The 25832-nt window shown below is 43.7% G+C and overlaps 2 protein-coding genes across 2 annotated transcripts in view; one reads left to right on the forward strand and one right to left on the reverse strand.

Moving 5' to 3' along the window:
* Positions 1 to 3868: 3868 nt before the first annotated feature.
* PDCD6IP (programmed cell death 6 interacting protein) lies at positions 3869 to 7079 on the reverse strand. The gene has a single exon (XM_089693589.1). The coding sequence runs from the start codon at positions 6929 to 6931 to the stop codon at positions 4316 to 4318; it is 2616 nt and encodes an 871-aa protein (XP_089549715.1). The 5' UTR covers positions 6932 to 7079; the 3' UTR covers positions 3869 to 4315.
* A 69-nt stretch (positions 7080 to 7148) lies between these two features.
* Positions 7149 to 25832, forward strand: part of RAB20 (RAB20, member RAS oncogene family) — a 48601-nt gene continuing 29917 nt past the window's right edge. Inside the window, exon 1 of the mRNA XM_089693590.1 lies at positions 7149 to 7873. Within this exon, the coding sequence (XP_089549716.1) occupies positions 7699 to 7873 (175 nt within the window). The 5' untranslated portion in view covers positions 7149 to 7698. The remainder of the gene's footprint in view (positions 7874 to 25832) is intronic.

Consider the following 25832-nt stretch of genomic DNA (forward strand, 5'->3'; position numbering starts at 1 on the left):
TATTGTTGGGCCAGGAGAAGAGTTCTGTCCAACAGCCTCAGAGAGTATGGGCCTAAACACTGGGGCTATGCAGTCACATAACCACATAGAAAAAGAAAAAAAAAAAAAAAAAAAGTTTGAAAAAATTTATAAGACAATTTATTGGAAAAATGTATACACAGAAGATCAGAGGAAATGTGAAGCATCATTTAACAAGCAAGATGTTGCAAAATCTTTCCCATTACTTTAATCCGACGGTTAGTTACATTAAATACTGCAGACATAGGTTCAAAATGCTCCTATAAAAGAAACAAGGTTTTAGTTAACTAAATTGTTCAACAACATGAACTGACCACCAACCATTTTAGATCAGTAAACTGCAGGCTTTAGCATGTCAGCTGTGTGTGTGTGTATAGGAAATCTTTTCATCCAGAATCAGAATTTTATCTCGCATTTTACCATATTCCTCCGATAAGCTCCAGAAACTTATATACTCATACAAGTCTGACCTATTAATTAATCACCTTCACACTAAAACTTATCTAAAAGATGGTGCAGTATGTGTAAACATACAGATTACTATAGCAAGGGCAAACTAACACTATTATTTTAAAGTGGTATTAAACTTAAAAACCTGGCTTGTCAGCATATTTTTTTTTTTTTTTTTTTTTTAAAGAGGCCCTGGTTGTCTCCGCTGCCATTAAATCTTACTCCTGTCAGCATTAATGTACATTGACAATATATACCAGAAATGTGCAGCACTTTGTAATTAAACTTGCACTATATAAATGAACTGCTTCCTCTCATCAGCTTCCCTACAGCAGAAATGCTGATACAGGGCAGCAGGGGTGCGCAAAATCACAGATATATACAGGATTTTGCATTTCCAGGTAACGGCCTCAGCTGTCAATCACCAGGTCTCGGCCAGTGATTACTCACCGGCACCCCGTGATCGCTGAGTATCTCCAACAAGGGAGAGACCTGTGTATAAAAACACAGATCTCTCCAGTCAGCTCCTGCACACGGCTTGGTATGGCTCTGCTATACCAAGCAGTGTGCTTACAGTGGAACACAGACAACCCACGTAGTAAAACAGCACAGTTAACCCTTTGATCACCCCACTTTAACCCCCTTCCTGCCCATTACCATTAGTACAGTGTCAGTGCTTTTTATTAGCACTGATCACTGTACTGGATGTCACTGGAGGTGTCAGTGACGACAAAAAAAAAAAAAAAAAAATAAGTTCCACCCAGTGTCAGAATGCCCACCACAGTCCTGCTATAAGTCACTGATAGCTGCCATAACTAGTAAAAAAATTAAATAAAATTCCAGTATCTACACCGCCATAACTTTCACATAAACCTATTAATTTACACATATTGGGATTTATTTTTTTAGCAAAGACGTGTAGCAGAATACATTTTGGCCTAAATTTGACAATTTTATTTTTTACTGGACATGTTTATTAGCAAAGTCAAAAATAGTTTTTTCCTCAAAATTTGTTGGTCTCTTTATAGCGCAAAAAAAAAAAAAAACCCCCAAAAAAATTAAAATTAATTTGGGTGCAGCGTTGCATGACCGCACAATAGTCAGTTAAAATAACGCAGCGCCGTATCGCAAAAAATGGACTTGTCAGGAAGGAAGGGGGGAATCCTCTGGGCAATTGGTTAATACATTAAAAAGGGGAAAAAAAAAAAAAAAAAACTATAAGGTTATTAGTGCCTGCACGTATAGGAGGGTGTGAGGCACTAGTAACCCATTTATGAATTTTCTTTGAAATTTGTATATTGTGAGTTTTTTATTACAAAGTGCTGCGCATTTCTGGTATATTGTTTAATTATGGTAGTGATACACAATTGGTGTATTGCAATTTTGTACAGAGTTAAATCACTGAATGTGGGTTTTAAAAGTTAGCTCAGGAATATATAGATTTTCATGGCAATGTACATTGAGCCATGTGTGTGCAGCTCAGGAGTACAATACAGCACCTGCTCTGTGCTATGGCAGTGCGACTCCAATGCATGAAAATGGAAGTACCTGAGCATTGACAGCACAGACCTGGAGGTCTTCCTTTGACAGCAAGTCAGCCAACACGTGCTCATACGCGCTGCATAGTAACACATTGTGGCATAATGCTTCAAGGGGACCCAGATTTAATAAAAAAAAAAGTTTTATAAAATTTTGAAAATAAATATTTCTTCTATTTCTTCATAAATCTTGGCCAAAATGTATCCACTATTTCTTGGTAAAGAAAAAAATCTTTCAAAATTTTTTAAATTTTTATAGTTTTTTTTTTTTACGTACTGTCACCCTAGCAGTACAGTGTCACCATAGCAACCCTGTACTACTTGTGGCAGGTGAAGATTTTTCTTTTTTTTTTTAAACACCGATTGCTTTTACACCCATAAAGGCTGTAAAAGCAATAAACTTCTCTCTCTCTGGGTGCATTCTTGCAGCCATTGAAAAATACTGTGCGAGTGGCGATTGGTCACAGCTTGTCACATGGTACAAGTCTGTTGTGAATAGCCTTGTGCCGTGTGACCTCTGTGATCAGATTTCACAAGTAGTAAACAATGTCAGGAAGTGACATCTTGTTTACTACTGTTCATGTTATCACCGATTGGTCAGTGGACACATGAATCGGGACCTCTTTCAGCGATCTGTGTTCCACTGGACACAGCAGCGCTGCGCACTCCCAGGCAGTGGAACGTTTAGAAACCCCCCCCCCCCCCCCCACATCAGCAGCACTCCCGTCTGGCTGTTAATTGGCATGCGCCAGATGGGAAGAGGTTAAAGAGCATTAGCATATTTCAAGCCAAAGCTCTTTGCCTAGTTTGGCTAGTGTGGGGGTTAGAATATCCCATACTGTTGCAGGGCTCTGTTAACAGGGTAAAAAAGAGTAAATCTTTAACAATTTCAGACAGAAAATTAAGGATAATCTGCTATGAAATAAAAATCGGATATGGTTACTAGTTTTTCCCAACTCTAAAGTAAAAGCATTTCTATTTCTGCATGTTGCTCTGTCATCATGCCGGAACAAAGTATGGCCATACCAGACTTGAAAATTCAAGCCATGGGCAGACCTGGTGCTCTTCCGGGATCAACAAACTTTGTGAAAAATAAATATTGAAAGAGCTAGGTGAAAAATGTGTGGGCTCAACAAATACTGCACCCAGATGTTAGCCATCCACAAAAAAAAAAAAAACCCCCAACACAAAAAACAGGAAATTGTATTAGAAAAAAAAAAAAAAAAAAAAAAAGACTCGACGATGTCACAATACACCAACCAGCAGCTGTATCCACTGATCAACAATGTTTTCCAGCATGTGCCTTTACAGAAGTCGATCAAACAATTGACTTCTGTCAAGCAGGGACTGCCATGCACTGATCCAAGTTCCCTAGATAACAATAAAAACCTCACAGGGACCCTAACGCTCCACCAATATATCCAAAACTAACAAAAACCATCTTGACTGCACACACTGTTTAGAACAGGTGGAGGAATCATGATTTCTCCTGTTCAGCCCCAAGGAGAGTGTCTGGCTAGCATGAATTTGCCCCCTTTGTAAGTCAATTTCCTTTTCTATTTCAATATGTCTGGAGCTCAGGATCAAGAATGTATGCCTATCCCATTAAACACTGAAGCAAACATTTATTCACAGGCATCAGATTCCTATTTTGTCACTTAGAGCAGGTGCAGAATTAACCTGCAACTTACCTGTTTTTAGAGAAAAATACAGCAACCGCTGTGCTACACTATTTTCGTTAGCAACTCAATCACCTTGTAAGAGTAAGTAATGAAGATTTCTATACGATAACTCAAAAATAAAAATGGGAAACCTCTAGAAATCAAGTAATAGTTTTATAAACCAAGACAGAACAATCAGCCTTAAACCAGCATCTGCAAACATTGCTGTGCTTTTTAGATTTATTTTTCATTATAATGATTTACAAGGCTTTTGATTAATAGACAAAATAGCATACAATAACTAAACCATAAAGAAATGAAAAGTAAAAACAGAGAATGGAAAAAATAGATAATTCCCAACCCCATTTTACATATGAAAGAGCATAGTGTTACTGGGGATATTTGCTCATTATCAAAGACACCCCCTATTAGCTCAAGGAGGTCATTTTGCCAGGCAAAACTTAGTTTGTTTTTCATTCTGATCACGTGTTTGCAAATGGGCAGGCAGAAACAGCTTAGTGCAATCAGAAGATTAACTCAAACAGGTCATAAAACCCAGAAATTAGGGAGTTGTATATATCAGACAGTGCACTTACTGCAACTGAAAGTTACTTTTTCAGTTTACAAGCATTTAGGTCTACACACTTCCTACTGAGGAGGCTGGTAATAAGGTGGCTGTGGCATTGGAAAGCCAGCCTGTTGTGTTGGATAAGGTGCCTGGCCTGCCTGTGGTTGGTATAGGTAAGGAGGCATGGTTTGGCCATACATGTATGGATTATAGCCAACAGGCATGGGCATTCCATAATACCCTGCATATCCGGGATAGGTTGCAAATGGGGGACCCTGTGCCTGTGATGGAATGGTGCTGGAGAGAGGCTGTGAGGGCACTGGAGCTGAAGCATTTGCTAATGGAGGAACAACATTCTGTGCTGCACTAACAGGAGCAGCAGGGGCACTAGCAGGAACTGAAGGTGGAGGAGGGCGAGGTGGAGGTTGTTTAGCAGAATAGACAGTCCTTGGTGCTGGAGTTGGAGTGCTTGATATGCCAGTAGCAGCAGCAGGTGTTGAGGATGCAGTATTTTGATAACTTGGTACTGCTGGCATTGATGGTGCACTTGGCTCTCTGGCAATACTTTGCTGCAAATCTTTGAGTAACTCATCTCTTTCAGTCTTTCGGGCAAAAACAATATCACTGCACTTGCCTTGGAACTTCAGCAGAATTTCTGTGAGGTCATTATAGAACTTTGTTCCTTCTCTCAGATTAGCAACAAGTTCTACATAGCTGTCATGCCCTGCAGCCAATTTCTTCAGGACCTCTTCTCTCAGATTAGCTTCGCTGTTTGATTGTTTCATTTTGGAAAACTCCTGGTGAGAAACTTGGATATTGCTGATTATTTCCTCTTGTTTAGTCAGGTTTCTCTGTACTCGATCAGTGTAGCCTCCATAGATTCGATCAAGCTCTGTCACAGATAAAGCCTCTTCGTTAATGGCAGCATCTTGTGCTAGAGCGGTGAGAAATTTGGTGGTCATATCAAAGTTGACAGATTTAATGTCATTTTCAAGCTGCTCTCTTTCCTTCTTTATCTCATCCAGCTGGGCCAACAAGGATTTCAAGGTGTTCACGACCTCACTGCCCTGCATAGTTTTTGCAGGGTTTGCAGATGGAATGGCAGCATTGAGCTCTGCTTCAGGCTTACACAATATTGCTATGGCTTCTCTCTGAGACTGGTAGCGTTCTTTCACAACAGCATCAGCGGTAATGGCTTTATCCAAAACGTTACGGAGATTGCTGCCCTCGGTTCTCAAGGGTTTATAAAGCTCAGTAGAAGGTGTTCTTTGCCATCTTTCCTTGAACTTGGATTTTAAGTCATTATCAGTCGCTTCTTCTTCATCCAAAAATTTCAGCGACTCATCCAGAATTTCTTTATTTCTCTGGAGAAGCTCTGGTAAGTCTCTGATCAGCTGGTCAATTGTCTGAATACCACCCTGCTCAATAACCGCCTTAGACTTTTGCAAGATTGACTGGGGTACGCTGTCACCAGACACATCCTCAATGGCTGCCGGAAGATTCAGAGAGGCCAGAACACCATTACACAAGGTTGTGGCATCTCTCATTCTGGCAATGGTTGTGTTGATGAGATCAGCTTTCCTTTGGTTATAAATACTCATAGACTGCTGTACAGCTAGCGGTACCATTTTTTCAAAAAGATCGCTGTATTTCTGACTCAGAGGGACTGTGACAGGCGTTGGCTTGACCAGAGCCGCTTTGCCCACAGGTTCCAGATCTTTTAAATCGGGCACTCTGTCATGGTAAATGAAGTCATTGTCTTTTTTTGCAGCAGTGAGAGCACGCTGTATTTTGTCTGACAGATCTTTGACGTTGATGTATTCGTCGTACCTGGAAAAAACAGTTTTGACCAAGTCTGAGGCGTGCTGCAGCCTGCCAATCTCCTCCCCGAACTTCTTCTGCTGTTTGGCCATGACAGACTGGTGGTACTCGGCGTGGGCCTGCATGATGCCATGCTTGGCAGCCAGTAGTGGGTACACCTCTTTGGGTAAAGTATCTTTGTACTGGCACTGCTTGTAGGCATCGCCATAGAAGTCAGCCGCCTGGTTGGCCAGCTTGGCGATGACGGCGTCCTTCATCTTGTCTCGGGTTGCCTTCAGGAAGAAGACCTCCTGGGCTTGGGCCAGCATGATGATGCTCAGGGTGCCCATGGTGTCCGGGGAGATGTCCACGGTGGGCTCCCGGCTTAAGGCGGACAGCACAGTGTCTTTGATATGGGAGAAGGCTCCACTGGCCAGCTGGTAGTACCTGGAGGCGGCCTTCAGGGCCTCATCGTTGTCCAGGTTCTGCTCAGAGGCGATCTGGCTGGCCAAGGCTCCGATGTTGAAGAGCACACAGGTCTTCTCATAGCCCAGGCTGGCCAGGCCCAGCTTGACAGAGCCGCCGAACAGGGAGCCCTTATCGAAGGCGTCCTTCCAGGTGAAGGTGAGGCACAGCTGGCCCTCGGAGAACGGGAACTTGGGCTCGATGGAGCTCAGCTGGTCGTAGTAACGCATGACGGTCTCCAGCGAGCTCTCGTGTTTGTCTAGAGGCCGACCCACCGCACTCTTCCGCAGCTTGTTCAGCTCGTCCACCGCCCGGCAGTACTCGGCCTGCTCCTCTCCGGTCGGGTACGTGTTCTGGATGAACTTGGATAGCGGCTTCACCAAGTCCACTTCGGACGTCTTCTTCAGCGGCACCGAGATAAACGTGGCCATGGCGGCTACTGCTGGAGCGGCTGCGGCTACTGCTGGCTGCCTCGACCCTCCGTCAGTATCGGCCGAGAGAGAGAACTGTGTTCCGGGTACCGCCCCCTCCTTCCCGCCCTCCTCACATCACACGGCTGTCTGAGTCACCTGAAAGACGAGAATGCACTGTCACTTCCTGCTCTTATGTCATCGCTCTCGCATACCGAACACGCATGCGTACTACAGGACGCCGCTCTGTGTATACACACACATTATAGGGGCTCACGACCAGTTATGGCCCGTCATGGAGCAGTCCTGGGAGGAGCCAGACCGGGGAGGAGCTAAGGCAAGGAGGGGAAAGGCCGCGAAGGAGCCAAAGGCAAAGAGAGGAAAGGCTGAGGAGGAGCTAAGGCAAGGAGGGGAAAGGCTGGGGAGGAGCCAAGGCATGGAGAAACAAGGCCGGGGAGGAGCCAAGGCAAGAAGAGGAACGGCCGGGGAGGAGTCAGGGCGGTACCCACCATTGAGGAGGCTCAGGCTGGGGCGGGGCCTGGAGGAGTGCCCTCACTTCCTGCACTCCTTCCGTGTTTTGCCAAGTTAGCAAAGTTTTATTGAAGTGTTCGCTGGCAGCATAACACCTGAGCCAGAGCCAGGGACTACAGCAATGCTTTGTGTGGGAGCGCAGCGAGCGGGGATCTGAGCACTGGGGTGTATGGAGCAGGCTCTGCCAGGCAGGCTCAGCTTGGTCTCATTGGCACTCTGCAGCTGCTCTGGGCATATCTGATTGGACTGGTGCTACGATGATGAAGAAGCCAGACCTGAAGCTGGTCCTCTTGGGGGACATGAATGTGGGGAAGACCTCCCTGCTACACAGGTACATGGAGAGGAGGTTCCAGGACACTGTCAGCACTGTGGGGGGAGCCTTCTACCTGAAACAGTGGGGACCCTACAACATCTCCATCTGGGATACTGCAGGTACAGTATATGCACAGCTGACCGTTACTTCTGTCTCTGTACAATCATCTTCAGCCTCGGATCACCATACATGTTACAATCTTTGTACAATCTACCAAAACTTGGTCATATGACCATCTACCCATCTCATCCAGTTAGGTAGGCCCTGGCACTACATACTTGTTGGTAGGTCTAAAGGAGATTGTATGATTAGATTGCAATGTGTATGGCGAGCTTTAGATTTACTATGTAATATGAGGTCCTTGTACAATCAGCTGTAGATTTACCAAAACTGTAAAATGAGGTCTTACCGGAATCCATGCTGCACATTGACCATACAATCCTTGTACAATCGGCTTTAGATTTACCAAAACTATGTAATATGAGGTCTTACCGGAATCCATGCTGCACACTGACCGTACAATCCTTGTACAATCAGCTGTAGATTTACCAAAACTAATATGATCACCTACCTAATTCTATCCAATCAAGCAGAACCTAGCACTACATACTTGTTGGTAGATCTAAAGGCGATTGTATAATCAGATTGTGATGTGTATAAGGAGCTCTAGATTAAAGAAAAAAATATGTAATATGAGGTCTTACCCTTCCCTGAATCCATGTTGCAATCTGAACATACAATCTTGTACAATCAACCTTCGATCTATCCAATCCCTGTATCCAATCAATGAGACCCTTGCACTGCATACTTGTTGGTAGGTCTAAGGCTACTTTCACACTGATCCGTTGCAGAAGCACATAGGCGTTTTTAACACGCTTTTGCAGCGCTTTCTGGGCATTTTTTGAAGGGCACGTGATTTAAAAACTTCACCAAAAACGCTTCTCAGAGGTGTTTTTAAGTTGTTTTTCAGGCGTTTTCCATTGAATTCAGTGGGAAGAAGCTTTTTTTTTAACTCCCCAAAGATGCTTTAAGCAGGAGTTTTTACACCACGCTGCAAGCGCAAGGCCTCAGTGTGAAAACATACGTAGATATACATTCACATACATAGGGAAGCAGTTTTCTTGAGCTTTTCAGGCGTTTTTGTAATGCAGAAACATTTGAAAAACTCCTCCATGTGAAAGCAGCCTTAGGCTAGGTTCACACCTATGCAGTTTCCATTTGAGACGTTTCTGCATTGGGTTTTTGGTTCTATAGACTTCAATGGAAACACTGCGGAAAAGCATGTAGTGTGTTTTTGATGTGTTTTGGTTTTTTAAATTATTTTTCTTGTTCTTAGGCAGATTTAAAACGCTGCAAAAACACATTACATGCTTTTCTGCAGCGTTTCCATTGAAGTCTATAGAACCAAAAATGCAACGTTTTGCTTTCAAAAACGCCCCTTCCCTTTCCAAAAAACGCAGCGGGTGAAAACGTGGAGATGTGAACATGTGCCATAGGAAATCATGTTAAATGCACTGTACAGCGGTTCTTAGGTGTGAACCTAGGGTAAAGGAGATTGTTTGATTAGATTGTAAAGTGTATGATGAGCTTTAGATTTACCAAAACTATGTAAAATGAGGTTTTACCTGAATCCATGTTGCAATCTGGCCATTCAATCCTTGTACAATCAGCTTTAGATTTACCAAAACTATGTAATATGAGCACCTACCTAATTCTATCCAATCAAGCAGAACCTTGCACTACATGTTTGTTGGTAGATCAACAGGAGATTGTACAATCAGATTGTAATATGTATGACTAGATTTACCAAGACTATGTAATATAAGATCTTACCCTTCCCTGAATCCATGCTGCAATCTGAATATACAATCAACCTTCGATCTACCATGACTATTTAATATGAACATCTACCTAATCTATCCAATCAGTGTGTATCCACCTAAGGAGACCCCGGCACTGCATACTTGTTGGTAGATCTAAAGGTGATTGTGCAATCCATTTGTAGTTTGTATTAGCTTTAGGCTGACCATACTCTATACAATTGGATCATACAATCTCCTTTAGCTTCACCAATAACTATGTAGTACGAAGACCTGCCTGATTGGATACAGATTGAAAGTATTGTTAGGTTTGTCCTTATGTGGTTTCGGTACATCTAAGGGAGTTTGTACAATCAGATGGTATAGTATGTGGCCAGCTTTAGGTCTGCCTGATTGGTTACACATTGATTGGATAGATTAGATAGGTGTTCATAGTACATAGAAACTTTAGGTTATTGTAGGTAAGGTCAGGGGCGGACTGACAACTCATGGGGCCCCGGGGCAATAGGGGATCATGTGGCCCCTGTGTCCTCACCCACACTCAAACCACACCCAAAAAAGCTTATGAAAGGTACCAGGGACATCTCACGGGGCCCCCTACTGACCCCAGGCCCTCTGGCAGTGCCTGAGTTCCCAAATGGTCAGTCCGCACCTGGGTAAGGTTGATTGTACAGTTAGATTCTAATGAGTCTAAAGCTGGCCTTAGATGGGTTGATTCTCAGCCGGTTCAGCAGGGACTGGCTGGGATTCGAACCATTTATGGGCAGGCTGATTGTACCCAATTCGATTGTTGTATGACTTGGGTACAAGCATCCAGTTGGATTTTTACATACAATTATTGCTAGAAATAAGCATTGTGCTCTCCCGGCAGGGACTAAACCACACCCCCCCCCCTGCCGGGAGCACACAATAGCTCAGCGGGAGGGATTCCCCCATCAACACTGACTATGTGCTTGTGGGAAAGAAAATCTCATCATCTATGGCTGGCTTTAGACTGACCATACACTATACAGTCTGATCATACAATCTCCGTTACATCTACAAATAACTATGTAGTATGAGGGCCTGCCTGATTAGATACAGATTGAAAGTATTGTTAGGTTTTCCTCATATGAATTTGGTAAATCAAAGGGAGTTTGTACAATCAGATGGTGTAGTATGCGGCCAGCTTTAGATCAACCAACAGATATAAAGTGGAGGGGTCTGCCTGACTGGTTAGACATTGATTTGTATAAGTTAGCTACGCGTTTATATTACATAGATCTGTAGGTCTAAGGTTGATTGTACAGTTAGATTCTAATGTGTATGATGATCCTTAGCCTGACCATACACTATACAATCTGATCATACAACATCCTTTTAGATTTACCAAAACTGTGTAATATGAGGACAAACCTAAACATACCATTCATTTATTATCAAATCAGGCAGGCCCTTGGAATACATAGTTGGTGGTAAATCTTGGTGTCCCTAAACCCACAACAGTAAAATAAGTCTGTATATGCAGTAAAGCATACTTGTTGTTCTCACTGTGGAACCTACGGGGTTAATCCTATACATAGTGTAAAAACGCTGTTTGATCCTATCTTCTCTGATCCTCCCCTTCTTCCACATTCCCAATTTTATCTCCTGATAGTACAGAGCCTAGGGGGCACTCTGCACATGTTTAATTTAGTGTGTCTTGCTAGAGAGGTTTTTTTTTTCTTGGGAGAGTGCATGTGATCAGCACAGGGCCAATCAGCCCTGTCCAGACAGAGGTCAGGGGTTCTGCATCCTCATAGAGCAAAATTAAAACTCCTTCTACAAGCTTTAACCAGTGCTCTGCTGGACACTGATAGAAGTCACAAGACTGCTCTAACTGCTGATGAGAAAAGGTATTTAGCAGTTTATATTTACTAAAATAATTGCACTTCCATGTTGTGTGTACTGTGGGAGACCAGATATAGTGAATGCAGGGTCCTGGGTTTAGTAATACTTTAAAGAGATTGTACAAACGGATTGTATAATGTATGGGCAGCCGTAGCTCCTTTTTCAAACAGGCACCCTGCAGGTCTTGGCATGGGACCTGTAGACTGATTGGATCAGAACGGAGACATACAAATATGACATCTGTGTAGGTTCCCTTTTTTCCTCCATCTCGTGATAGAGAAAAATAGACCCATGTAATCCTTCTAGTGTGTGCCTGCCTATATCTGGTCACATCTCCAAAAGCAGACCTGGAGGTGAAGTTGTAGTGATCAGTCCAGGAAGTAGAAAGGACCCGTATATAAACAGACACACGATTTCTTAAATCTGCTGGTCAATAGGGATACAGTATATTGCAGGCAGTTTTTCCATGTGTCTACTCATGGGTTATAAAGGGACTGACAGCACACCTATGTGAAAGGGGCCTTTACAGTCACATGGGCGTCATCCTCTCAAGTCACATTTTTTGCTCAGAGAAAACGGATTCCATTTATATCAGGTTTTCATCCGTTTACTTCCATTTTGTTAGATGGAACAAATATGCAAACTTGTTCAGTTAAAAAAAAAAAAATGTACCTGAATGGGGGAAAAAAACAATATCAATGGCCGACATCCATTTACATCTGTTTGTTCATAGGAATGCATCGTTATCCGTTTTTCATCCATCGACAGACAGACAGACAGACAGAATGCATGAAAGGGGCCTAAGTGTAAAGCTGCAGCCTGTTGGTAGCATGTTTCTATCTATGTGCAGGTACTCCAATGGTGGCTGCGCGGTGGGTTTCCTGATGCTGACAACAATGGACCATGTTTGCATAATGTGCATTGAAATGGCCACTGGTAGTCTCCATTTGAAGCTCTTCTTGAGACAACACCTGCACCATTGCGAGACAGGAACAGAGTGTTGTCATCCTATAACAGGAAGTGCCTGAACAGGACCTTCAGGGCAGGATCACCAAGTATTTTAAAGAAAGCTGCAAATTTAAAAAGAATTCTGAAGTGTCCTGAACAAACGTGATAATGTAGCAATTATTTTAGATCTGCTTTAGGCCTCATTCATACCATACATGCAGAAAAGCTGATGGAAACTGACACGCAGATTTCACGTGCAGAAACATCAGTTTTCTTTTTTGTTTACAAACGATTTTATTGTACATGAGTAGACAGTAAAACAACAGCACATTTTAAAAGTGATATTGTCAGCAAAAACAAGGCACTTTTGAAAAGTACAATACATAAAAGTATATTACATAACAAAGAAGATAAAAGAAAAGAGGAAGTTACGAGTGCATGAAATACGTAAACGACAAAGTAGGTTAAGTGATACATCTGTCAACAGTATATGTCAGCCAACTTTTACTGGGGATGTTATTAAGCATGCAATAAGTGTCTACAATCTCTCCATGACTCCCATTTTTTATCGTATAAGTGCATCTTATCCAGTAGGGTATAATGAATGCGTTCCATAAGCATTACAGCATCAATTCTGTGTAAAACGGAGTCCAAGGGTACAACATTGGACCTCCAATGTAGGGCAATAGACCATAAAGTGGCAATACATAATGTATGTATCAATCTCAGGTTGGCATCAGAGACCCCTGGGATATGGGCCCCCAATAAACGGGTCTGCATGGACAATCGTATTGGGGTACCCGACAGTGAGGCAGCCACCTCAGAAATCCTACGCCAGATCAAAGATATGTTCGGGCAATCCCAAAATATATGAACCAAAGTACCTGTGCAGCCACAGCCCCGAAAACATAAAAGGGACGTTTGTGGAAACAGTACATGTAGTCTTGACGGGGTATAATACTATCTGGTTAGAACTTTAAGGGCCGTCTCACGAACCGAAAGAGATATAGAGCTCTTGCATATATTATCCACCATGGAATCCCAATCCTCATCTGAAAAAGTGATACCACAATCCTCCTCCCATTTTCGTCTGTACAAAGGGGGAGCATGAAAAAGACAGATCAAAAATTGGTGATAAAGATCTGAGATAAGACCCCTACCCCTGGGAGAGTCACGGCTGATACGTTCAAAAAAGGAAATCGGAGAGGATGGGGTAAGGCCAAAGTGCGCATTAAAAAAGTGCCTAATCTGTCTAAAACGAAGGTACTCACGAAGAGGAACATCAAATAACACGCGCAGCATATCAAAGGTAATGTAAGATCCTCCTCTTTGGAAATCCGATAGTCTGATAAAAGATCGATCATACCACCAACGAAACATGTGAGGGGAAGAAAAGGCTACAACAAAAGTAGGATCACCAAAAAATGACACACCTGGGGGAATAGGAGAGACTAAACTCAATTTAGATTTGTGTTTGGACCAAAGTGTCAGCGAGTGAGTCACTATGGAGTTATGAAAAATAAGCGATCGGGGGGAGATGTTAGACCATAAAATTCCCGGTAAATAAAAAGGACGTATCGACTGAGACTCAAATTTGATCCATGGGATTTGAGACTTAATAGTAGCCCATTGTGATAATTGCGCAAAACGAGCCGAGAGGTAATATAGCCAAAAGTTAGGAAGACCTCCCGTCCGTTGTGAGCGATACAAAATGGATGAGTCAAAACATGGATGCTTATTTCCCCAAATAAAATTGTTAATAGTCCGCTGAAAGTGATCCAAAAACGTTTTTGAGACCGGAACTGGAAGTGCTCTAAAAAGATAAAGCAGTTTGGGCAAAATATTCATTTTAACCGCCGTGACTCTACCCAGAAAGGAGATATGATAACCGTGCCAAATCTTCAGTAGAGTAGAGAGACGTGATACACATGGTGGATAATTAGCCGCAAATATATCCGAGTATCTGGGAGTGAGGTTTATCCCCAGATAGGATATCCTGTCCTTGACCCAGCGAAATGGGAAAGAACTACGGAGAGATGCACTTAGGGAGTCAGGAACATTAACTGGCATAATCACAGATTTGGTAAAATTAACAGTGAGACCTGACACTTTGGCAAAATCGTTCAGTACAGCACACAAGTTAGGTAAAGAAGTCAACGGGTTAGTAATAAAAAGCATAACATCATCAGCATACATGCTCAGCTTAAAATGTGCAACTAATAATGAATAGCCAGAAATATCCGAATGTGATCTGATCGCCAATGCCAAAGATTCCAACACCAGCGCAAATAAAAGGGGTGAAAGAGGACAGCCCTGGCGGGTACCTCTACCCAATGTAAAGAAGTCAGAGTTACAGCCGGGAAGCCTAATTCTTGTTTTAGGAGAGTCGTATAGGGTATGCCTGCCAAAAACCCATCACTGAAGCCCATTTTCTGTAGCAAGAAGAACAAGTAGGGCCAAAGAACACTGTCAAAGGCCTTGTTTATATCCAAACTCATCAACAGAACCTCTTTGGAATGTAAATTGGCATCTTGAATAACATTTAGAGTGAGACGAATGTTATCAGTAATAAATCTGTCGGGAATAAAACCCGACTGGTCTGGAGAAACCAAAGAGGAGATGATAGGGGCCAACCGGTCTGCCAAAATACTGCTAAATATTTTTAGATCGTTATTCATGACCGAGATTGGCCTATAGTTTTGTGGCAAACAGTGGTCTTTCTGTGGCTTGGGTATTAGAGACATGTTAGCCAATAACATCTCCTCAGGGAACTTACCCCCCTGTAAAACATCATTAAATAGTGTTATCAAGTATGGAGCCAATGTAGAGGCAAAATGTTTATAATAGCTAGCGGTAAAACCGTCAGGACCCGGTGCAGTAGAGCGTTTAAGCGCACTTATCGCACATGTTATTTCCTCTAAAGTACAGGGGGCATTAAGAGAGACAATCTGAGAGGGTGTAAGGGGAGGGAGGGGTATAGAATCCAGCCAGGAGTCTGACAGAGGAACAGAATCTGACTGCGGAGGAGCTAGTAGCTTAGAATAAAAATTTTTGAAAATACCTAAGACTTCCTGAGGTAGAGATGAGATAGCACCCGAATTTGTGCGTAATTTATACACGTGTGGGGGGCGCAGAGAGTGGTTCAACTTCCTTGCAAACATGGTAGATGCCGAGTTACTATGTAATAGGAATGAGGCCTTCGACCAGCGAAGGACCTTTTCAGTTTTTTGGGAAAGCAGGGCATTCAGTTCCAAGTGCTTTTGGGACAGTAGCTGTTTATTAAGTAGAGATGGATTAGCGACATGGCTTCTATAGTGTGCTTCTAATTCTCGGGTTAGAAGTAGTATTTGCTGCCAACGTTTTCTATTTCTGGGTGAAGCCATGGAGATAAGTCGGCCTCGTAGGACCGCCTTGTGGGCTACCCAGAGTGTGGCTGGGGAAATATCAGGGGTTGAATTAGATTGAAAGTATTCCTGAAGAGATGTAATCACCTCCTGGCGAGAGTCAATATCAGTTCGCATAGAATCATTAAGTCTCCAAGAGAAGGGAGTAGGTGCCAATCCCACAAACGTGATAGATAAAGCCATAATACTGTGATCCGACCAGGGGCTCAAATGAATGCAAGCTATCCTAGAATTCGCTAGTAAAATCGGGGTACAATATATATAGTCTAATCTAGCATAAGAGTCATGTGGGTGGGAATAAAATGTATAATCCCTGGCTCCTATATTGTGCGCTCTCCAGGCATCCACCAACTGGAGGGCATCTAGTTTCTTAGTAAGGGATTTTGGGAAAGCCTGGGAAGAGTGCGAGGGGGAACTACAGTCCAAAAGAGGATTTGCCACCAGATTAAAATTCTCACTCACCAATAGATGGGGGCGACAAAAACCTATCCAGAGCACCAAAAAATTTAGAAAAAAAGGTAGCTTGTGCTGAATTCGGTGCATAGACATTAGCAATAGTAAGTTCTCGACCTGAAAGGGTGCCTTTAAGAATGATAAACCTACTGTCCGGATCACGATACACATGTTGTACCTCAAAGGGGAATGAGTTATGTAGAAAGATGGCCACTCCCCTACTCTTGGAGGAATGCAGGGTATAATACCCCTGCCTATAAGATCTATGAAAATATGTCGGGTCGGGCAAAATGTGTTTCCTGTAATAAGATAATCTTGGCTCCCAGTCTTTTATATTGAAGAAAGGCCGTTTTGCGCTTGTTTGGCGAATTGAAACCCTGGACATTATGCGAAATACATTGAATTACCATAGTAAACAGAGCTTGTTACTATCATCATAAAAGTACACACTTTAGGGATATCCCCTAAAATTATTTGGCTAGACATAGAAATCCGCAGGTCTACATCAGACAGACGTACAGGTGGCAGAACCAGCCTAGGGGACCCCCCGGCCCTAACATGGGTCCACAGACTGACACAACACCATCCTCATGCACTAAAGTTTTGAGAAAAGAGAATACAAAAAACAATAGAGAGGAGATTGTAATAGCTCCTACAATTAAGAGGGTAACTGAAGAACATGGATCAGGCTGAAAATTTGTCATACCTGATAAAACAAAAAGTTCAAATATTAAGGGGCCAAATGGGCCCAGACCCTGTCTCCCTAAAACACGGAAAACGGAGCTGCCACCCCTCAGTCGGGCGGTGACACCTCCGGACATGTCAGGAGGCAGGGTGGGGTAACGTGTCGAAGAGTTGTGAAACCATAAACCAATGGGCGTAATTAAGAGGGTCCGAAGACCCTTGTTATACCTTAACTCGTCCATCTATCAATGCAAGGCACACATAATACTCAGAATTACAAAATTATCACAGCAGTAACCATAGAAATACACATCCTGACAGAGTAAGATATAAAGAGCAAAATCCCTGTGTCCCAATTCTTGGTAAAGTCATAAAAGACAATAGGCAGGACCAAGGACTGTCAAACAATAGGTATTAGGCAAGTGAGAATGGACCTGTCAACCCGGATCCTGTCTGACTCTCCTTCTATCCCTCCGTGGAGATGGGGTATGCCAAATGGGAGAGATACGAGGGGTGGAGGGTGGACGTTGAGGTGATGGGGCATCCGCTAGGCCTAATTTGGCCAAGATTGCTCTACCTTCAGAAGGGGATGTAACTATATATGTGCTCCCATTATGTGGAACTATCAACTTAAAGGGGAAGCCCCATTTGTAGCGGATACGAGCTGAGAACAGGACCGTTGTAACTTCTTTCATTTTTCTACGCTTCTCCAACGTGGCCAGGGAGACACCCCCCCCCCCCCCCCCGGGGCAGTATTAAGGCCCCAGTAGGCCTCTGAGCTCAACAGGGGCTGTGGTCACGGAAGATGGCGGGTCAGCAACGTGAGGCCCACTCCCCAAGTCACTGTGGGGGGATCTAATGACAGGAGGCCACCCGCACCCCCCACTCACTGCGACCAGACGAAGGAGGCTCCCGACAGATGTTGTAGGCCGCAGATGCTGCCGCCACCGCGGGAAGCAGCAATACTCAGCGGCGTCTCTCCCCTAGTCCCAGCAATGCAGAGGGCGCTGCGGATGTCCCCAGGTGATCTCCCACAGCCCGGATGGCAGAGGGTACAGATGGGAGAACTGATGGGTGACGCCGGAGCCCTGGCCCACGCGGCCGCACCAAGCCGCGGACGTCTGCCGCCACAAGGGGCGGAAATGTCACCCGGAATCCGTCTCCCCGGGATCGGGGATACTACCCGGGTCCTCCGCTGTCACTCCGTGATCCGCCGCCGCACGGATGGCAGCGGATTTAGAAGTTCGGCGCCGGAGCTCCGGGTTATGCGGCCGCTCCGGTCGCCATCTTGGACACGCCCCCAGAAACCTCAGTTTTCATGCAAGCTGCAATGAGCTTTATACACGTTTCAGATTCATGCACAGGAAAAGTCTACTAATATACTGTTGTGGTGTGAACAGGGCACATAGAAAACAATTGATTTCATTGTGCCCTTGCAGAATGCATGCAGAAAAACTGACATCTCTGCACCATGGTGTGAACAAGCCCTCAAAGGGAACATACAACCAGAGCTGATATTTCTGTTTTTGCTGGATGGCAGTCAGAAAATCATTTATCCACTGTTATTAAATTCTCTATCAGTGAAGTTTCTCTAACTTTGTTCCCACCTCTGTCCACCTGTAGAAGTCATTACAGAAGTGTTTAACTACCACTGTCCAGGGTTTTTGATATTGTTTGTTTTTTAATACAGCTTGAGAAGTGAGACTCTGGCACTTAGCTTTTTGATAACTACAGTATGGGCTGCTCCGGGAACTGCAGTGAGAAGATGGTGCTGGCAGAGATCCCAAAAGAAGAGAGTAGATGACAACACTGGGTCTGATCCAGCTACTGAAAATTCTGGTTAGGGTTCTAAAACGCATACAGTGCTACCATAAACAGGACTGTTATGTGAGAAATGAATGTCTAGGAAAAACACTTTTCCTGTTTACTTGAACCAGTTTTCTGCATTGCTGTTAACAATTGTCTCCAATGTTATCACATTCCAGCTGAAATGTACAGGTTTGGTGATGTGGAATTGTTTGTATAATTTACAGACAGTGGTGACAGCAAGCAGTGCATCTGAGATTCAATAAACTTTCTCCGCAGGTGAATCTTCCAGATCCATGTTTTAAATGACTTATTATTTCTATACCAGATAATGTTTGGTGAAAGTTACATTCACTTATAAAGTGAATGGGGGGGGGGGGGTCTATTCATAAATAGACTCACAAGTGTGTTTTATGTAAAGAGGCGCTACACTCTATGTAATACCGTGCAGTGTTTATATAGAGAAGTGCTTCAATTTATGCAAGACTGTGTAGTGGTTATACAGAGAGGTGCTACAATCTATGTAACACTGTGCAGTGTTTATATAGAGAGGCTCTACAATCTATGTAACACTGTGCAGTGTTTATATAGAGAGGCTCTACAATCTATGTAACACTGTGCAGTGTTTATATAGAGAGGCTCTACAATCTATGTAATACCGTGCAGTGTTTATATAGCAAGGCTCTACAATCTATGTAATACCGTGCAGTGTTTATATAGAGAGGCTCTACAATCTATGTAATACCGTGCAGTGTTTATATAGCAAGGCTCTACAATCTATGTAATACCGTGCAGTGTTTATATAGAGAGGCTCTACAATCTATGTAATACTGTGCAGTGTTTATATAGAGAGGCTCTACAATTGATGTAATACTGTGCAGTGTTTATATAGCAAGGCTCTACAATCTATGTAATACCGTGCAGTGTTTATATAGAGAGGCTCTACAATCTATGTAACAATGTTCAGTGTTCATTCCTGTTACCCAGAGGAGAAGTATGGCCGAAAAAAGCTTTGGCCATACTTCTTTTAAAATCCTGAACATATTGCAATGCATATCATGGAAACTTTAAAAACACACATTCCTGGAAGCCCATGTTGTGCAACTCTGGCACAGAGACCACATGCTCAAATGTAGTCTGATGTTGAAAGTCTGCAATGAAACAGCAATGTAAGTAAATGTTTCATTTGTTACAATGTATATTCAGGTGACTTTTCAGTGCTCTTTTTTTTTTTTTTTTTTTTTTTTTTGTCAAGGAGCATACTATAGCAACTCTTAACCTCTCATTAAAAACCTCTATCTCTGCTTAAAGGATACGTTCACATTTTTAGAAAAATTAAAAATGTACATATTTTTGCCCCAAAAAAAGAAGTGCATTTATTATTGTTTCTTTCAGGGTCCTGGAAAGCATTGCACCCGTGATCAGTGGATTAGGAGTGCAGTGGTCAGGCTTCTGCAGACTGCCCGTCCATGTTCACTGCTGAAAAAGCCAGTCATAGACTTGGGCTGGTGACCAGTTTTTTGTATGCAAATTGTGGAGGTTCAGTGTGTGCACTGGACGCCCTGGCTGCCACTGTGCTACATGCTGGGTGTCAGGTACACTCCCATGACCTTAATGAGGGGTGGGCTCCCTCAGGTTCACCTGCTCTTGTTTCTTTCCATTTAAATGCATGTGCCTCCATTGTGAGGACTCTCAAGATTTATAGAGTTAGGACCACAGATACTCAGGGTATCGTGATGTGGCTCTGTGGCTTACGTATGTATTTGCAAATGTGTGCTAATGAAACCCCTGTTTTTAAACGCATGTTTTTAGACAGGTTTATTTGGTTTTCGATAGTTGGGTAACTGGCTGGCAGATTGAACTGGCTTTCTTATCCCCCTTATTGATAAGTGATACCTACCCATGTTCCTTGCTCATAATAGCCGTTATTAGACTGGGGTAGGCTGGCAAGTTGAACAGGGTAGCCCTATTTCTATTTTCTATGCGATGCCCGTCCATGTTCACTGCTGAAAAATCCAGTTATAGACTTGGGCTGGTGACCAGTTTTTTGTTCTGCAGACAAGTCCTACAGCTTTTAGTCTGTACCTCCAGAGAACCTCAAAGCTTCAGGGCTTGTGAATGAACTACAAGGGCACTCATCAGCTCCCTCACAATTCATTCAGAACTATAAGCCGTCAGCCGCTGTGGCAGATGCTACTTGTAGTTCATTACTTCATAGGAAACTGTGAATGAATGATGAGGCTGTGTGGGTGGAGTCCCACTTGACCATGCTGTTTTGAATAGTGACAGCGGGTGCAGGGAGAAGCTCTCCCTTCCACTGTCACACTATGGGGGTAATCAAGGGGGGGGGGAGGGAGACAGCAAATTCTGGGACATGTTACATGTTCCACCTTAAACACAGCTCCCCCAGTGACAAGGGGCAGGCCGATCTCCGTTCTGTGTGTCTTATGAACACACAGAGGGGGCTCGGGAGCGATCATGCATGTGTGCCCCCAGAGCAAGCAGCTTGCTCAGGGAGCACTGGGGGGGGGGGGGATATGGATTGGAGCCCAGAGTTTCCAGCGGTGGACCCCAGAAGAGTAGCATAGGCGCTGCTCTGTGCAAAACCATTGCACAGAGCAGGTAGGAATGATGTTTGTTATTATAACAATCTCCACCCCCCAAAAGAAGAAAAACAAACAAACCTGTAATATCACTTTAAAGCAGTTGTACAGGCAGAATGTTATTTACCTCAATGCATTCTCTGCATTAAGGTGAAAAACCTTCTGTGATCATTACATTCCCCCCCAAAGTCTGATCTCAATCCAATGCTGTGCTTGAGAGCAGCAGCACTGCTCTTTATCCTCAATGGACATGTAGAAAGCAGTCAGCCAAGCAGGTCCAGCCATGCTGTGTGTGTCAGTAGATGCACGCGGCCCGGCTCAGGATTGAGCATGCAGAAGTGCCCCCAGAGCAAGTGGCTTGTTATGGGGGCACTTGGAAGGGAAGCAAAGCCAGGAACGATAGCAGCGGACCCCAGAGAGGAGGTTCAGGGCTGCTCTGTGCAAAACCATTGTATGGAGCAGGTAAGATTAAAAAACAATCAACCCTTTAGAATCACTTTAAGGAAAGTTGTACTCAGAAAAACATGGGGGCTGCAATTTCTGCCATCATTTTTTGAGAATGCTAATTGTTTGCTTGTCATGGGGATCTAGTGGGTTTAATACAGAGTCAGCAACTTGGAACAATTATGTAGATCAGAAGTTCTGATCTTAATTTGACTTTAGTTTCTGCATCCTTATTCTCAGTGTTTTACTCAAAGTATTGAAATCAGAAACCGTCAGACAGCTAGCATTTTCAGAAGGAGGTTGGCAGTGGCAGCCGCTATAGAATTCTAAGAATAGGTTCCTTTTAACTGGTTGCTGGGTGTTAACCCAGGTCTGTCAGCTTTGGGTGTAATGTATTCTTGGAGTGTCAATAGTTACTTTTACATCCATTTAGCTGACTCAGTGTAGGCCGTTATGTACTGGAGTCAGTGTCTGATGCAGTGGTTAATCAGTCTTTTAAAGCTGTTCCCTATTTGGAAGCTGGTTAGCCACACATTGATGGGCCATCAGTTGGAATGATGACTGTTCATTTGAATCATAACTTATGAAGTAGGAACTGTGATATCAATATGGATGTGTAGATGCATGCATATTGTGACCTAGACACCAGAAAGTTAGTAGCACTGTTGGCATTTTTTTCATAATAGCTGTAGGCAATCTGTAATGTACTCTCTCACTTAACACTTGTTCTTGTGACAGTTGTTCACTGGCTGTAATACCTGGGATAGCTAGACTGTAAAACCTGCCATCTAGTTAAAGCTGTTTTAAATCCAAAAACAAAAATGATATTGTAACTTAATAATCCTTAGATGTGGTGTCTGCATTAGTTTTCTTATTTCCTTTATTTTCACATGCTGATCCAGCCAGTACGTCTGTTGTTTTCCAGCTTCCTTTTAACAGACCAAGCTGTCCAGCCAAAGTGGCAGTTAGAGCGTTGAGACAAACTAAAGTAGAAATAAATCTATCAATGTATCTGTTTTCCAAAACTGTTACACTCAAGGCATACCATAAATAATAACTGTCACAGTTACTTGTGCTATCAACCAATCTATCGATCCATCAAATGGCTGATGCCATAACTGACCCCATGTGCAGCACCATGGCAACTGCAGAACAAACAGGCCAAGATGGCAGCTTCTTTGACTGAAAGGATAGGAGAGTTTAATTCCGCTTTAACAATGACAGGGGTGCTTACAAAGCTAGAGTTCTATTTTAATTTGGCAGCCTAATGCAGTGGTCTCCTACCTGCAGCCCCGGGGGCCGAATGCGTCCTTTTGCTTGCTTTTATCCAGCCATTGGGGGGCAATATTCCCCCCACTGTCAGCAACAGTGGGCCATGGGTCCTGCCACTGACATTGACAATGAGGCATTATTCTTCCCACTGACACCAATGATTGGTCATTATTTCCCCCCCTAATACTAAAGATGGGTCACTGTTCCTCCCACTGACACAGATGGGTCACTGTTCCTCCCACTGACACAGATGGGTCACTGTTCCTCCCACTGACACAGATGGGTCACTGTTCCTCCCACTGACACAGATGGGTCACTGTTCCTCCCACTGACACAGATGGGTCACTGTTCCTCCCACTGACACAGATGGGTCACTGTTCCTCCCACTGACACAGATGGGTCACTGTTCCTCCCACTGACACAGATGGGTCACTGTTCCTCCCACTGACACAGATGGGTCACTGTTCCTCCCACTGACACAGATGGGTCACTGTTCCTCCCACTGACGCCAATCATGGGACTCCCCCTACTACCAAAGAGGGAACACAATTTACTCCCACTGACACTAGGATATTTTCCACTCCCACTGGCCACATTCCGCCCCCCTAAAGTTTAGGAGGGTAGTAAACTGGCCCTATGTTTATCAAGTTTGGAGACTTATTGTTGCTAGCATATAGTTGATTTTATATATGGGTTTAGCTGGTTGAGTAAGCATATTTCTGACCCTGATTGATTGTTGTTCATCCTTATCAGTCTGATCATTTGAACTTTGCTATGATGTGGTGAGTTGTCTGCATTTATGTCTGGTGAGTTGACTGGATACATTTCAGAATAGGGTTCAGGCACTCTAGCGATGGTATGTCTACACATTTCTAATAAAAAGTAGTTGAATTCTGGAAGCCGTGACCCAAAAAAGGCAAAACAGGGAGTAAAGGACAAATCATCAGTGTTGCCTGTGGTCTCCCTGCAACTGATCTTTCCCCCAACACTGATTTACAATACTTTGTTCTGTGCTGTGTCTCTGTGGCTGTGGCCATCTTGGTAGAGGCAGGACTTTGCTTCCTTATGTCAGAGTCTCCAGCAAGGAGAACATTGAGCAGCACAGCAGTGATTTCATCCAATCTCACTCCAAATTCCCTGAGAGTAGGCTCACTTGCAAACCAGAAAGGTGTTGTCTCTGAGGAAGAGGTTGTGTCCTCGAAACGTGTTAGCCAGTTCGACATATAGGGTTCCATCGTATGGACTCAGATGTTGTTTGGATCATACATCTTGTTCAGTCTGACTTGTCTGTGTTTTTATGTCTATTGTGAGTATGATACTTACTTTATTTCTTCAATAAATATTTTAAACGATAATGCACTAGGACGGTGCACCCTTTCTCTGTTTCTCCATTTGCATCCACTGTATTTGGACCATCCCGGTCTGTTGAGGGCAGCAAGCAGTGCATATTCCAGAAAATTCCAGATCATTCCTATTGGGTCTACTAAGTCCTTTCCTAGCATAGGAGAAAAGTGTTTTTGTTAGAGGGGGGATTTACACGCAATCCGGTGGCTGCAGCCAACAGGATTGTGTATAAAACTGACAGACCGACTTCTGCCTATCAGGTGGAAACAGTTGGGCAGGTGGAGGGGAGAGAGAAGAAAGGATGCATGTGTGTGACATCAGTTCTGCGTCACCCCTGTCACTTTCCCTGGCTGCGATCTGCATTGCAATATATTTAGTGGAGCCCAGTGAAGACATGCAGGGTCTTTTAGACCCTGCATGTCTCAATAAAGAGAATCTGTCACCCAAAAATCTTCACATAGGGGGCACAGAGTGATGGGAAAAAAAAAATTTTATTGCAAAAAAAAAAGTTACACCCAAGCACATAACATCCCCCCCAAAAAAGAAAAAAATGTTGGGGGCGCCTATACATGAAAACATTGATTAAGATATACATGTTACATATGGCCGCACACGCTGGAATGAGATCAATAACTCTAGCACAGGGGTGGGAAAACTTTTTGACTTGAGGGCCGCAATGGGTTCATATATTGGACCCGGGGGCCGGACCAAGAGTAGATGAATGATGTGTGTGTATGTGTCATCCATAGTAAGTATAGTAATATTCCCCCATAGTAAGCATAGTAATTCATCCCCCATATAGTAATTCATCCCCCATATAGTAATTCATCCCCCATATAGTAATTCATCCCCCATAGTAATTCATCCCCCATATAGTAATTCATTCCCCATATTAATTCATCCCCCATATTAAGTCCCCAAGTCCCCCCTGTGTCAATTCACTTACCTTTGCTCCGCGCGTTCCTCTCGCCGTGTTCCCATGCCGTTCCGGTGTAGCATGAAAATCTGTCTCCTATGAGGATCTGTCCCCCTCGACGTATCTGCGCATGTGCCAGTTTCAGGCATTAGCAGCGGATCGGCGATCTCCGGCACATGCGCAGATACGTCGAGGGGGACAGATCCTCATAGGAGACAGATTTTCATGCTACACCGGTCTTCAGGGCGGACTGTGAGAGGAGCCTAGCTCCCCTCACGTTCTCCGCGGGCCGGATTAAAAGGTCCGCCGGGCCGTATACGGCCCGCGGGCCGTAGTTTGCCCATTGCTGCTCTAGCACAAGACCTCCTCCGTAGCACTAAACGGATGACCTGTAAGGGCTTTTGAAGCGTCGCCTATGTAAAATATAGGGTACTGAAGTTTGTCACCATTTCACGGGTGCACACAAATTTAAGCTTTAACATGTTGGGTATCTATTTACTTGGTGCAACTGCATC

The sequence above is a fragment of the Staurois parvus genome, unplaced genomic scaffold, assembly GCF_062004578.1.
Source record: "Staurois parvus isolate SC_StPar_1 unplaced genomic scaffold, SC_StPar_1.0 ptg000634l, whole genome shotgun sequence".
Lineage (NCBI taxonomy): Eukaryota > Metazoa > Chordata > Amphibia > Anura > Ranidae > Staurois > Staurois parvus.

What these genes read in the sequence shown, in the direction of transcription:
- PDCD6IP (XM_089693589.1), bottom strand. Translation starts at nt 6,931, where the DNA reads ATGGCCACGTTTATCTCGGTGCCGCTGAAGAAGACGTCCGAAGTGGAC.